Source organism: Neovison vison, chromosome 6 (assembly GCF_020171115.1).
Source record: "Neovison vison isolate M4711 chromosome 6, ASM_NN_V1, whole genome shotgun sequence".
Taxonomy (NCBI): Eukaryota; Metazoa; Chordata; class Mammalia; order Carnivora; family Mustelidae; genus Neogale; species Neogale vison.
In genome coordinates this window covers 177,547,221-177,561,415 of record NC_058096.1, presented here as the reverse complement: position 1 = coordinate 177,561,415, position 14,195 = coordinate 177,547,221, and the positions used below count along the sequence as shown (strand labels likewise).

At 41.2% G+C, this 14,195-nt stretch overlaps 1 protein-coding gene across 6 annotated transcripts in view; it reads left to right on the top strand.

Moving 5' to 3' along the window:
* The window catches only part of ITPR1 (inositol 1,4,5-trisphosphate receptor type 1), a 328,468-nt gene extending 315,356 nt beyond the window's left edge, over window positions 1-13,112 (top strand). For all 6 annotated transcript variants that reach the window (XM_044253119.1, XM_044253118.1, XM_044253116.1 and 3 more), the window contains 2 exons: window positions 4,306-4,467; window positions 11,781-13,112. In XM_044253119.1, coding sequence (XP_044109054.1) covers window positions 4,306-4,467; window positions 11,781-11,867 — 249 coding nt within the window. In that variant the 3' untranslated portion in view covers window positions 11,868-13,112. The remainder of the gene's footprint in view (window positions 1-4,305; window positions 4,468-11,780) is intronic.
* The last annotated feature ends 1,083 nt before the right edge of the window (window positions 13,113-14,195 follow it).

The following is a 14,195-nucleotide window of genomic DNA, read 5'->3' as shown; positions in this document are numbered from 1 at the left end:
CAGGCCTATAGGGACTCCAGGTCACCTCTCCTCCTCCTCCTCTCGGCCAGCCAGCTGACCCAGGCCCTCTTCATTCTGCGCTTGGTTACTGTTTCCTGCGCCTATCCCACACTTTAGTCTCTTCTACAGCATTCCACAGTCTGAGCTGCCTCTACCTGTAGGCCTTCATCCCCCACTCCAGGCAAACTGGTTTCCTCCCTGTGCCACCCGCCTTGGTTGAGAATGCCCTGATGCTGCGTATAGTTTGACCAAGTCCCAGCCCTCCTGTGGGGCCATGGCTTTCCCCAGGAGGGCTCCAGTCAGCCGTCATCACTGCTGGTCCGTTCTTACTGTGGCCCTACTCTCTGCCATTCATTTGACAGAGCAGAACCTGCTTTATAGCATTTTTCTCCTTTTTAAATGTCTGTCCACTCATTAACAACAGGTGCTGTGAAGGCAGGAACCCTATCTCATACTTGGGTTTGAAAGCCATTTCCAGTTGAAAGAGGTCCAGGAGGCAGCGTGGTGGGGGGGGGCTGGCTGGCTGACTGCTGGATCCTCAGCACCATGCACACAAGGAGTGCCCCTGAAGCAGATGTTGAATATATGTCATGTTTTTAAAATATTTCCTTCCAGGGAACTAAAATAATGCTTATACTTTTGATTTGAATCCAAAGAACTAGCAAATATTTCACCCCGAAATAGACTCAATAGTAGCAGTTTATAATTCATCAGCACCACATATTTTTTGGGGCCCCCCTGTGAAACAAGAGAATTTGTTAGGTCCCTCCCGCCACCCCCGTAGGACAAGTGACTTTCCCTTTCAGAGCTTAGTTTTCTGCACCACACATACAACTGTGACCATGATCTCTAAACTCCTTCTTGGCATGACATTCTGTCACGTCCCAATCGATGGTGTGTCTCTCTGCTCTTCCAAGTCGTACAGTGTAAATAGGATGCTGGATCTTTCCTCTTCAAGCTATTCTCCTGGCGGTGGGAGTGGGGGGCTGTCAGTCTGCAAAAATTGAGAGCAGTGCCTGTGGACAGGTGAGGCCTCTCACTGCCGGGCCGGCCTCGTGCTCTGTGATCCCAGTGCATTCGTGCTTTGCCAATGCACGGCTCACAGTTTCACCAGCCGGGCCCACACCCTCCCTCAGCCCAACATGGGCTGCTTCGCCCCAGTGCGAGTAAGTAACCCCCAGCCACCCGCCCCCTGTAGGTCCCCTCTTCTGAGCAGTTCGGTTCATTCCTCCCTTAGATTTGGACAGACACTGAACAAGGGATGTTTCTTCGGTGGGAAGGTATGACTATATCTGAAGGACTGACTCAAGAGCAGTGAATATAATCAGTGACAGGTTACCTTAGCTGCCTTGCAGTGGCAACACCAAGCTAAATGTTTTCAAATGTCTGTTCTCCTCCTCTGCTTTGCTGTAGACATTCAGCAGAATATGGGACTACAGACATGGAAACACCTTAAATTTTTAGGTTGGTCATCTTTGAAATGGAGTATTTCATTGAATGGTGTTTTTGCCCATTGCACTGTGGTGGGAAATTGGTCAAAATGAATATGGGCTAACACATGTGAAGTGCTGATTACAGGGTATTTGGTACAGGAAGGTAGAGATCATCATTTTCTCCTCCGGCAGTTATTCTAAGCAACTGAGGTTCACCATTTAATCATTTTCTCTGAGGGCTCATGCAGGAAATAGAGATGGTTTATCATTCCTCCCTTCCACAAATACTTAGCAAGTGTCTGCTGTGTTCTGGTTACTGCACTAAGGTGGTTTCTGCACTCATGATGCTAAAGGGCTAGTGAGTTCCTACTTACAGATTCCCCAGATATTTTAAGCCAAAACTCTAAAGTAGGGGTGATATCACGTTGCCAGTGTGGTCTGCCTTCTTTGTGTAATATTTTTTTTTTAAAAGATTTTATTTATTTGACAGAGCCAGAGAGGGAACATAAACAGGGGGACCATGAGAAGGAGAAGGCTTCCCACTGAGTAGGGAGCCCAACGCAGGGCTCGATCCTGGGACTCGGATCCTGACCTGAGCCAACGGCAAATGCTTAATGACTGAGCCACCCAGGCACCCCCATAATATTTTTCAATTTCAACTAGTTCTCATTTGGCTTCAATATTGCTAGACTGTCTTGGTTGCTTTTTAACATTTAGACATGTCTTATGGGATTTTGTATCTGACTCTAAGTATGTCGATGCCTTCTATTGTATGACAGAGGTTGGCAAAACTCTAGCCTATGGGCCAAACCCATGCTGCTGCCACCAGCATTTGTAAATAAAGTTTTATTGGAACACAGCTACATTCATTCATGTATTGCCTGTGGCTTGTTTTCAGGTTATAGTAGCAGAGTCATTGTGACAGACCATATGGTCCACAAAGCCAAAGATATTTACTATCAGCAAATACTTACTGTATAGAAAAATTTTGCTGACCTCTGGTGTATACAAATTAGCAATATAGTGGGGGGAGGGTGTGCTGGCATACTGGCAGGGGATAAGGGGATGGGCAAGATTTGTGTTAGAATGTCAGTTATGGTTGATTTTGAGGAGATCAAAATGGTCCCAGTCAGAAATGACACCAGATAGATGTGGACTTGAGTCCACTTTCCCCCTTAACTTGTGCTGATTAGCTTTTACTGTTCATTCCTGCCTCCCTGTACAGAACTTTTATACACAATGCATACTGTTTAGGAAAAAGGCATTTGTGGGCACAAGAAAGATAGGAAGAGTAGTCTTGGCCCATTGATTAACCAGTGGTGAGAAAAACTATTTTCAGGTATAAGCTGTAGATATCAAAAGAAAGGATGGAGACTGAATGGGCCTTTCTTATACCAACTGATAGCACCTATGAACGATGCCAAACTGGAAGGAAAAGGAAACAAGAATAGAGCAGTATTTCCAAAAGCTGACAATGAGGGAAACTGAACAAGAAGCCCATTCCCCATTTTCAGCCTCCTGATCATCCCCTACCAAGTGAAAGCACACATACGCATATCCGGTAAATGCCTGAACACTTGGGATCTCAAAATTCATTTCACTTCCAGAGTGTTTGCAAATGATTTTCCAAGTATAATGCTTTTTAAAAATATACAGCACAGTATGAGGTATCTAGAGCAGTCGGATTCATAGAGACAGCAAATAGAATGGTGGTTGGCAGGGGTGAGAGAGTTAGTGTTGAATGGGGATGGAGTTTCAGATGGGGAAGATGAACAAAGTTCCCGAGGAGTAGAGGGTGGCGATGGTTACACAACAGTGTGACTGCACTTTGTGCCGCCGAAATGTACAGCTAAAAGTGACTTCAATGGAAAATTTTATGTTCTATATATTTTACCACCCACCACTCATTAGCCATGTAATGCAGTGGCTGCATTCCTATTTATAGATTAGGGAAGTTGTTCAGAAACCTACCCTTTCCCCTGTATTTAGTTTTTTGTTTTTTTAAGATTTTGTGTATTTATTTTTGAGAGAGAAAGTACCTGAGTTGGGTGTGGGGGGGAATCTCAAGCAGGCTCCTCGCTGAGCACAGAGCCTAACACAGGACTCGGTCTTATGACCCGAGGATCATGACCTGAGTAGGAAACAAGAGCCAGAATCTTAACTGCCAGAGCCACCCAGGTGTGCACTCCGCCAGTCCCTCACCAGGCACCATATTTAGGTCAAAAGTGATTTCTAAGAATTGAGAGAATTCAGTGATATTCAATTAAGAGGCACCTACGTGGCTCACTCAGCTGGTTAAGCGTCTGCCTTCCGCTCAGGTCATGATCCCAGGGTTCTGGGATTGAGTCCCACATCAGGCTCCTTTCTCGGAGGGGAGCCTGTTTCTCCCTCTGCCTGCCGCTCCTCCAGCCTGTGTGCTCTTTCTCTCTCTCTGACAAATAAAATCTTTAAAAAAAAAAAAAATACTCAATTTAAAAGGACATTCACTTAAAAAAAAAAAAAGATTTTCACTAAATGGTTTTTTAAAAGGCATGGCACATCAATTCAGTAACAACAGAGATAGCCTTATGAAAGATGTCACAAAGAAAAGATAGCATGGTGAGATTGCCTTTTTTTTTTTTTTTTAAAGATTCATTTATTTGAGAGACAGATTACAAGTAGGCAGAGAGGCAGATACAGAGAGAGGGGAAGCAGGTCCTCGCTGAGCAGAGAGCCCGATGCAGGGCTCGATCCCAGGACCCTGAGATCATGACCTGAGCCGAAGGCAAAGGCTTAACCTTCTGAGCCACCCAGGCGCCCCTGGGATTGCCTTTCTTGTCTCTATTTCCAGAAATGACTTTTTCTTTTTCTTTTTTTTTAATGTGGATTCTAGGAAAGAAACCTTGACTGGTTCCCCAGGATGAGAGCCATGTCCTTGGTCAGCAGTGACTCTGAAGGAGAGCAGAATGAGCTGAGGAACCTGCAGGAGAAGCTGGAGTCCACCATGAAGCTGGTCACTAACCTTTCCGGCCAGCTGTCAGAATTAAAGGATCAGGTAAAGAAAAGATACCCCATCTGCCCCCTAACCACACACACACCACTACCAGACACACCAGATTTGCTGAGGCAAAATCACTAGTGTTCATGTTAAGGTGGACGTTTCCTTCACGTGGATGTAGAAAGGGAACCCAGGGCACAGAGAACAAAGTCACCTAGTCTCCCCATTTCCCCTCCGGTCCCCTTCACTGCCCTTTTATAGGGTAAGCCCATAACACTACTTTCAGTGCTGCTAGTATTATAACAAAACCAGAAAATGGGAGAATGCAAATGACTTCAAGCGCTGTACAGAAAACAGGACCTGTAAAGCTATACTCTTTTTACTTTACTTACAGATTAAAAGCTATTTCTGGTTTTGCTTTCTGGCCCTCAGATCTATCAACTCTTCACTCAAGATGCTTAAATTCAGCATCCCAGGATAAGCCATACTTGTGCGAAAACTCCTTTTGGTTCATTCATTGGCCAAATCTGTACTGAGTGGCCATCGTAGTCCAGGCATTATGCCAGGTGCTGGGGATGAACCCACAATCTAGACCTAACCCTGCTCCCACAGAGCATAATAGTCTGCACAAGTACCACTCCATCCTGCTCTCTATCCCTAAGGTAAACACTTGCCACTTGAAGGAAGTTAAGGAGGGGGTACCAAACTCTTAATATTTGTACCAAACTCTATGTACTTTTTTTCTTCCTTTTGATCCCCTTACAATGAACAGTCACTGTAGTTATTGCAGTGACAGGATGCTGGGGGGGGTGGGGGTGGCGGTGAGCAACTGCTGTACCAAAGCTGACAGGATAATCGGCACAGACTTGGGAACAGGTCAGCATCCTGGACGGGTTTCTGAGTGTTTTAATCAGCTCCACAGACAAGATTATAAATTGTGCATGGCAAAAGTTGTCAGGCAAGGCTGCCCTGGAGGTAAGTGGCAAGGCAGACCTACAGGTGATTTTTTACTCATAGGTACACAGCTAGTGAATACCCCGTCTAGAATAAACTCTTCTTGGCAGTGGTCTTCAGAGCAATTTTAACGATCTACTTTGAATTATCTTTCCCAACTGAATTATTCCAAACCATACCCCCACATACACCATTTGGTCTCAAAGTTCTTTTCTTTGACTTTTATTAAGATGCAAACAAAAAAGACTAATGACAACAGAAAGGCTTATTTATGAAGGCTGTCTCTAGCGCTTGAGCTTGGTGGCCACCTAACATGAACAACCCACAAGAATCTTAGTTAAATCGGAGGTTTTAAAAAACCTTCCAGAAATTGATCTAAGACAGACTTCACTAAAGGAACTGTTGAGCTCTCGTTAAAATGGTCACAGGAGTGAGGTGAGTTGAGGAATTTGCAGAAGGCATCCGAGGTGAAGGAGGGCATCTGAGACCACAGCGGTCCTCCCTCTTCACTCCCTCTTTGTACTGATGAGAGCACCAAGGTGTACAAAAGGCTCCTGGGAAGCTTCTCCAACTCTCTAGGACAGTGCCTGATCCTCCTGTGTGGGTTTGATTTTTGTTTGTCTTACGTATTTTTGTTTTCATTTGTTTTGTCACTGTACCTTGGTTTGCCTTTCAGATTGGCTGTTTAAATTCTTACTCATTTTTTTTAAGAGCCTTAAAGTTTCCAAGGTTGCCTCCCACACTTGAGCCCTGTGGAGGATACCTTCATGGCCATGTTACACAGCTGTGCGTAGTAGAAACTTGGCATTGTTAAAATCCAAGGTAGAACTGTTCCCGTTAAGCCTCAATTTCAGCTTAAACAAAATATGTAAATATTCATTGCGTAGGGACTAGGGTTCATTAAGTGACATTAAAGCCAGTATGGTTTAAACTGCTTGGTTTGGGCCCTTTCTACATTTTTTGTCTTAACGTTCCCCTGTGAATGAATATGAACCATTTTATCTTGGAAGACACTATAAGTTAAAAAGAAGTACCAGGAAACCAGTAATATAATCTCTAGTGCCTTTACCAGGATTGATCTGCTTGGGTTTTAAGGTGCCCAGGAAAAACTCAGCACAGCTGCTTTTATTGGGGGAAATGTGTTTCTTTCAAAAGGAATTAGTCAGCATTTTTTCTGATTATGTAACCTTTAACAAAGCTTTAAGGCCATTTGTTTAAGAATCAACTTACTAAAAATTTTTCAGTTTTACTAAATTTGGTGTAATAGCAATCATAAAAAGTTCTTGAATTGTTCTGCATAAGAAATCAGGCAGATATGGTAGAGAGTGGCTGGTTCTTAAATGGCAATTGTAAGAATTCCTACCCTCTGAAGAAAAAAAACTTTTTGAATTAAAAAATAAAAGCCTACAAGTGATTAATGAGCAAGAAACTCTGTGATAGATATTTTTTAAAACTGCTATGAAAGAATACCATTCACTGGTAAAAGTGCTGGGAAACACATAAATTGCTTCATCACTGAGCTATTTTTTCAATCTTCTGGTCCAAAAAAGCAGAATAGAGCAATGATAGTTTATAAATGTGAATGTCTTTGGTTTTAATTTGTACTGCTATTGACCTCTTTGGTAGTGGTTTTCTTAAAATACCAATTTGAGGAGAAAAAGTTCTTGTCAAGGTTAGAAGTTAAAAACCTGGTTGGTGGTGTCACTTTTCCTACTATTGCCAAGAACAGTTGATTAGAATTGCTATTCTAAGTGTTAATGATGAATCTCATCTTGAAGTTTCCCCTCCCAAGAGATTCTGAATACTAAATGTGATTCTCTTACATTCTTATTCCAAGGAGGAGAACTGATGTAAGAACCTACATTTTTTTTTTTTTGCATGTTTTCTTCATAACGCAAAAAGCAAATATCGAAGAGGCTTCACTTTACTGAAAATGTGACTGGCTTCCTATGAGACAGTAACCCTTACATGCTGTTAGGAATACAAAAGTGTTTGAAAATCCAGATCACATTAGCATGTTCCAGTGTGTTTGGCACTTTTCATGCAAGATGGTTATCTTATGAACATTAACTGCTTAAGAGAGGGAGGAATAACAAAAGATTAGAATAATTGCCTTACAGTTAGAAAATTTAATGTTAAACCTTACTGAGTGCCTCTGTCCCCTACCCTGTTCTGGAACCTCAAAGGGGGACTAAGATAACCACTGCCCTCTAGGGTCCCATAATCTAGCAAGGAAGACAGGCATACAGACCTCTGACGGTATGATACAGTGTGGAAAATTGTACAACCCACTCGAGATAGGAAGACAGCTTGATGGGAGCACAGAGGTGGCACTCGGTCCTGTGTGTGGCTGGGAGTGAGGAAGGAGTAGAGCCTGTACAAGTAGGTGACTTCTGAGCTGGCAGAGGAATGCAGCAGGGGGGGCATCCCAGGAAAGGAATCGGCATGAGCAAAGGCATGAAAATGCATGGCATGCTCCAGGAATGGCACTATGTTCTGGTTAATTCAGTTCATTCTTTGAACCACCACTTGTGAAATAGATGTGCAAGGTGCAGCCCTCGGTACTGGGTCGCAAAGATGAACAGAACCTGTTCTCCTTCTATACTCAACAGTCTAGAGTGGGAAACGAATCAGTAAACTGTAAACGGAGAATTCAGCCCTGTAAGTATGTAATGGAGGCATGAACAGACTGGAAAAGGAGGAGAGCAGTTTAGTCAGCCTGATCTCTGGGAGAGAGTGAGGCCACAGAGGCCTCAGAAGTGCATTGCCAGAGCTAGAGAGAGGGACAGAGTATTAGGGATCAACTCAGTGCGTGAACAAGTATCTGTACGTTGACATTAAATCAACGTAAGTGTGTCTGAGAGTTGTGCTGGGATTTTTTCTTAGTATTTTAGGCTCCTTGTTAGAAACATGGCTGATTTTAGAGTCCCCCGGCTGTTTAGAATCTGAGTAACCAAGACCCTGCTGTGACAGGAAAGCAGTTTTTCGGACTGTTGACCCGTTAGAAACCAGATTGTGGCATCCGTGTGCTGCTACTGAGCGGTCCTTCCTTTGCCAGCCTTCTGTCATCGAGGCCAGTTCTGGGAGGTGAAATGTGCTCATTTGCTCTCTACCCTTAGTGTTTTCATGAAGGATCTTTCCGACGTTTGGCTGCCTCTGATTTGTAAAGCTACAATATTCTTTGCTTCTTGTTTAGACTGAGTCAAAAGAAGGAATGCTAACATTCAAGCTAGTTTTTATATTCATATGCATAGGAAGAAGAGTACTGCTTTAAATGTTTATCCTTTAGCTAAATGGGAATTATGAGGATTTTAAATGAATCTCCTACGAATGAGACATTTCACACTATTCAAAATAGATTTTTCAGTATTCATATTTTGAATATAGTTACCTTAGATCAGAATCTGATGGATCTTTTTGAGTCGTTTTGTTTCAAATGTCCAGAGCGAATACTGCATGAGAATATAAAGATTCACTTTGGTCATTATTTCTATGTACTTTGATAAAGGTAACAGCAACAGGTAATACACTTTAAATTTATACACACACACACACATTTTATACAGTTTGTGTGTGAATTATGTAAATAGGTAAGTAGGTAGAATTGAGCCCATAAAGCCAGAAGTTATGTGAGGCTGTGCTCTAGAGGGCCAGTGAAACTAGCCAGCAGTGTTGACCTTGGTTTTTTACAGGCCAGATTTAAGCCTTAGGGCTTTTATTTTTGTTCCCTTATAATGATAATTAGATGATGACCACTGTCAAAAGGGCTCAATCCTTTAGCAGGTGCACTATTCCCTCTCATTTATTAGTCACTTACATGACAGCTATTCTGTCTAAAAGGCCAGGGTTCGTGAAAACAGAATTCAGACAAATGTGTGTGCCTTTGCTGTGCTCAGCCGTAGAGAATCTTCTCCAAGATCTTAATATTATTAGAGAAAAATGATGTATGTACCCAAATTACTTTATGTTCAAGATCACCTGATGTGATCTTTGACCCATTTCAGAGAGAATCCACAGCAGTGTGATCCCAGATCAACAACATAAACCTTACTGGTTACTTGTTAGAAATGCAAATTCATGGGCCCTACCCCAGGCCTACTGAATCAGAAACTCTGTTTGTGGGCCCTTTGATCTGTTTTAACATACCTTCTGTGTGATTCTGGCTTATGCCAAAGTTGAAGAACTATTCCTGGTGATTTCAGGTACCAAGTATATACCTAATTTTGTTTTCTCTTTCCACAGAAAATTAGGTATATACTGGGTACTTGAAATCACCAGGAATAAGACTGCCTGAGCAAATAATTTGGCCACTAACCTACATCAGTAGGGAGTTTGAAGGTTTAGGAGGGAGGGCCGGTGATGTGATCATTACCTTAGAAAGGCAAACCTAAAAAGTTAAAATAGGAGCAGCAATGAGGTTTCAGGTGATGGCTGCAGAAGTGGGAAGGGAAGTGTGCCATCAGCTAAAGACTCGTTTGTTATAGGAAATACAGTGTAGAGGCTTTTCTGTTTAAGAGAATAACTGAATAGCCAACAGATTGAAAGTTAAAGGCGGACTGAACCAACAGGCATGAACATATGCAAACATAAAAGGTCATCTCAAATGGAAGTAGTTATTTATAGAAAAATTACAGCAAAGGGTTTAATAGCCAACTTTGACAGTTGAAAGAGCTCAGTAACTTTAAATGAAAGTGCCTAAATAAAGTAGCCTTCAATAGTAGTTGAGCCCCCCACGATTCCTAAATCCATTAGAATGCTTGAGATTGTTAAACTTTGTGAAGTTGTGTTAGAGTACCTCTCAGGGTTAGCTGCCAAGGGAAGAGAGTGTGTTTGTGTGTGCGTCCATCCGTGTGTCTGTCAGTTGGGAAGGGAGGAGGATCTGAGTGAAGTATCCAAAGTATTAGGTAGTAAGATTAATGATACAGATATTTTAATCTAATTGTGCATTTATCCCACATGTCAAATTAGGTTCTCTTTTTTCAGCTGAATCTGTTAAGTATAGTGTAGTGTGTAACACTTACTTAAAAGATTGTCATTCATCTAAGGAAACTTCAGAGGCTAGCTGGAATATCCTAATTCTTTATAAAAAGCTACCTTTTGGAAATATTCACTCCTTGTAAATTCTCTTCTAAATTATAACAGAAGGCATTTCACAGGAGCCTAAAAATAGTATGTTGATTTAAAAGAAAACTGCCATGTTTTGAGCAAGTAACGACTAAAACTGAACCTAGGTAAGCTATTCTTGTTTTATGTTCTCTCAGGATATTTTGTACCAAAAATTAGTCCAAGGGAAAAGTGAGACTTAAGCAAAAAGTTTACATATATCTGTTCAATTCTCCACCTATGAGATAGGAATTATCATCCTAATTGTGTGAGTGAGGAAACAGACTTTGAGAAGCTAAATTACAGAACCATAAGGAAATGGATCTGATTCCAAAGTCCACGTTCTTTTTACCAGGATACACTAATTCTTGTCTGATTTTAGGAAACCAAAAATCTACATGCAGGACCTAACACCACTTATAGACAGCAACTTTATCTAACGTATATTTCATTATAGCCTTTTTATCTTAATTGGCTTAAATGCCCAGCATTGAATCCAGAACTAGGACCAACTAGTTAAGAAAAATAATGTGGAACACTAAATGTACCCTAAAATATCTAGAACAGATACCCATCAATATGAAAAGTGATTTGGTTCAGCAGCCAAATGAATAGTAACAACCTCTTATTTGGGGTTTTGCAAGCACTTTTTCATTTGACCACTTTTGGGAAATGGTCTTTCCTGACCTTAATCAGTCCTGTGTCTGTGGATGGGGTCTACTTCAGACCCCACTGAGTGCTTAGAGCATTTTTTATAATATTCAGTCACTCTGGATCTCATTGGCATGTGAGGACATTCCTCATTTTCCTCAAGGTGCTACATCATTTTTTTTTTCCCTCTCAAACCAGAATTACTCTGGAATCACTGAGAAATGGAATCAGGACCCCCTGAAGACCATGGACATAGTCCCTCTCAAACCTAGGATTCTAAACACACTGCTTCTCTTGATAGTTTGATATGCTGTTCCCACCACACAAAGCCACCATTTCCAATGAGCCTTTAAATCATTTGGAAATGGATTTGGGAAACAATCAAGAATCCTGTGCTTTTATCATTTTTTGTTTCTTTATGAAACAAATAGTAAGCAATACTTCTGAATGCCACATTGCATGACTAGGTAACCGAATTCCCCATTCTGCCTAGGAAGATGTCCCTTTTGAAGTTCTGAGTGTTTGATTTAGTGACGGTACACTATTTGTAGAAAGTGGGTTTCAGTATAAACCATAACCACAGAGGTAAATCTATGGTTCAGTATGTGATCTGACGTACAGGAAGTGTCTGGGTCTAATGATGAAACTTTTTAACTTTCCAGATGACAGAACAAAGGAAGCAGAAACAAAGAATTGGTCTTCTAGGACATCCTCCTCATATGAATGTCAACCCACAGCAACCAGCATAAGCAAATGAAATAAAGGAAACTCCTGTAATTTTTATAATTATTATTGGTGTGGGTATGGCTACTTAGTTCTGATTCACCCATAAAGATGACATTAATCCCTAGTACATTTGTAAATAATCAGTTTTATACTGTATGTATATGATTGCTACTCTAAAGGTTTGGATATATGTATTGTAATTAGAATTGTTGGCATGATGAAATTTCATTTGTGCCAAAAATATTAAAAATGCCTTTTTTGGAAGGACTAAAGAAAGCACCTGATTTGCACTTGAACCAGATTATAGATTTAAAAGTATACAACCTGTATTTTGTATTTAAAACTAGAATAGCCAGTATTTATGTTTTTTATAAAACTGTGCAATACGAATTATGCAATCACAATGAATTTGTAACTCCTGAGTGTCCAAAAGGGAGTGCACATCTTTGAAGCTGGTGTGTTAATACTATGTAATAAATGGTTAAATATCAAATGATGCTGCTGCCAAAATCCTATGACTAGTGAGTTTCCAGCCCCTGGGCATTTTGTACCATATACTTATCTGTGGTGATACTGTTTCTCGTTGCTAGTGGCATTAGTGCCTCTAATAGTGACAGTGCTCCAAGTCAGCATTCATCTTAAGAAAAGCAACTTTAGTTTCAAAGATAATTTTAAGCTTCTGAACTGATCATTTAAACTTTCTTTAAGTAAGAGAGCTAAATTAGAAGCTCAGACCTTAGCTTGTGAAGTTAATGAATTTTTGAAAGGTAAATTTTTATGCAACATTTGGAATAAATGCATACTGCTGGCCACTCAGTGTCATCTCGAAGGTGAATTTTGGTGTCACAGGATAAAGAAATGAATAATTGATGGTGTCTAGATTATCTAGTCCAAACAGTAGAGTTTATTTTTTTTCTTCATCTGAACCAACATGCTACAGTAGCTAAGTATTTAAACTATATACATCCATATAAAGATGAAATATGAGCTATCCCATTAGAACTCATAGTTGAACACTGACATGTTATTCTTGTGAAAGAGCCACGTTTTGGTTTTATTTCCTTGTCACATGATTTCTTTCCTTGATGGATGAAAAGTATGAAAGGAAACTTTTATATCTGTTGCCTAGTTTTGTACATGGATCTCATTTTACAAGAGAATCTCTCTGCCAAAAAAAAAGTTTAAAATGTACTGAAAGCAGAGTTCTGAAGTGAGTAAAGTTTGTAAATGCATATATGAAAATAAATATTTAATGATGCAGAACAATATACAGTGGTGGACTGGTGGCTTTCAGTTTGGCATTTCTTTGTGTCTTAACAGCTGTTCCAATGACTTATTTTCTTTGGGGCCAATTTAAAGTGCACCTGGTTTGGTTACCAGATTCATTCAGAAAATGCTTACCTCATTAGCAAGAACGCTGAGGAGATCTACTTCAACAAATATCAGGGAGTGTTTAATACGATGTTCATTCATTCGTTCTTCTAGACGAGTGGCTGCCAAACACATTGTCCTGAGCAGTGAGCACCAGGGCCTGCCGAGGGAAAGTCAGGGTGGACTCTGCTGAGGCTCTGGCTGCCTTGGCTTTCCCAGGACTGGGGGGCTCTGACTTGCTGTCTGCAAATAAAAACAGTTGCCATTTGTTTTCCTTCGTGTCCAGTGGTTGGAGGCCTTCCGCAAGACAGTCAGAACTATTTCACAGAGCTAACTCGTCTATCCAAAGGTAGTAAAACTTGTTCCCTCCTCAAAGCAATGCCCTCCCGCCCGCCCATTTGCTCTTTTAACACTAATTCTCTCTGTGCTTTGGTAAATACACATAATTACCACCCAATGTTGGGAACTAGGTCAGGATTGAGTTCCAGTTAAATGACTAGTTTCATAACCAATGCTTCTACGTTATAAATTTGATAACTAAAAGAAAAAGAATAATTTTCCTGTCAATGCAGTGTATCTCCACAAAATGTTTCCGTAATAAGACGGGCCCAAGATAGACACAGACTTGAATCCGTGAACACGAGTGCGGTCTCGGCTGAAGCCCCCTACCTGCGCCAGAGCCAGCAGGGACTTGCTCCTCCTCCGGTTTCTCTTTGATCTCATGCTGCCCAGCACAGCGTGGCAGTATGTGTGGTTTGTCTCTCCATTCCCATCCAGCTCACTGGAGAGTTGTGCACGGACATGTCCGGGTTGCAGCGTTTACAAGTTTGTCATGTTTCATCTGAATCCTGTCACCTAAGATAGAAATCTTCATTCAATTTGCCAGCTTCAGCAGAAAATAAATGGAATTGGAATGCCACTCCACCCTGTACGTGGCAGATTCTACCCTTGGAGTTTGGGTGTGAACACAAAGCTTGTAT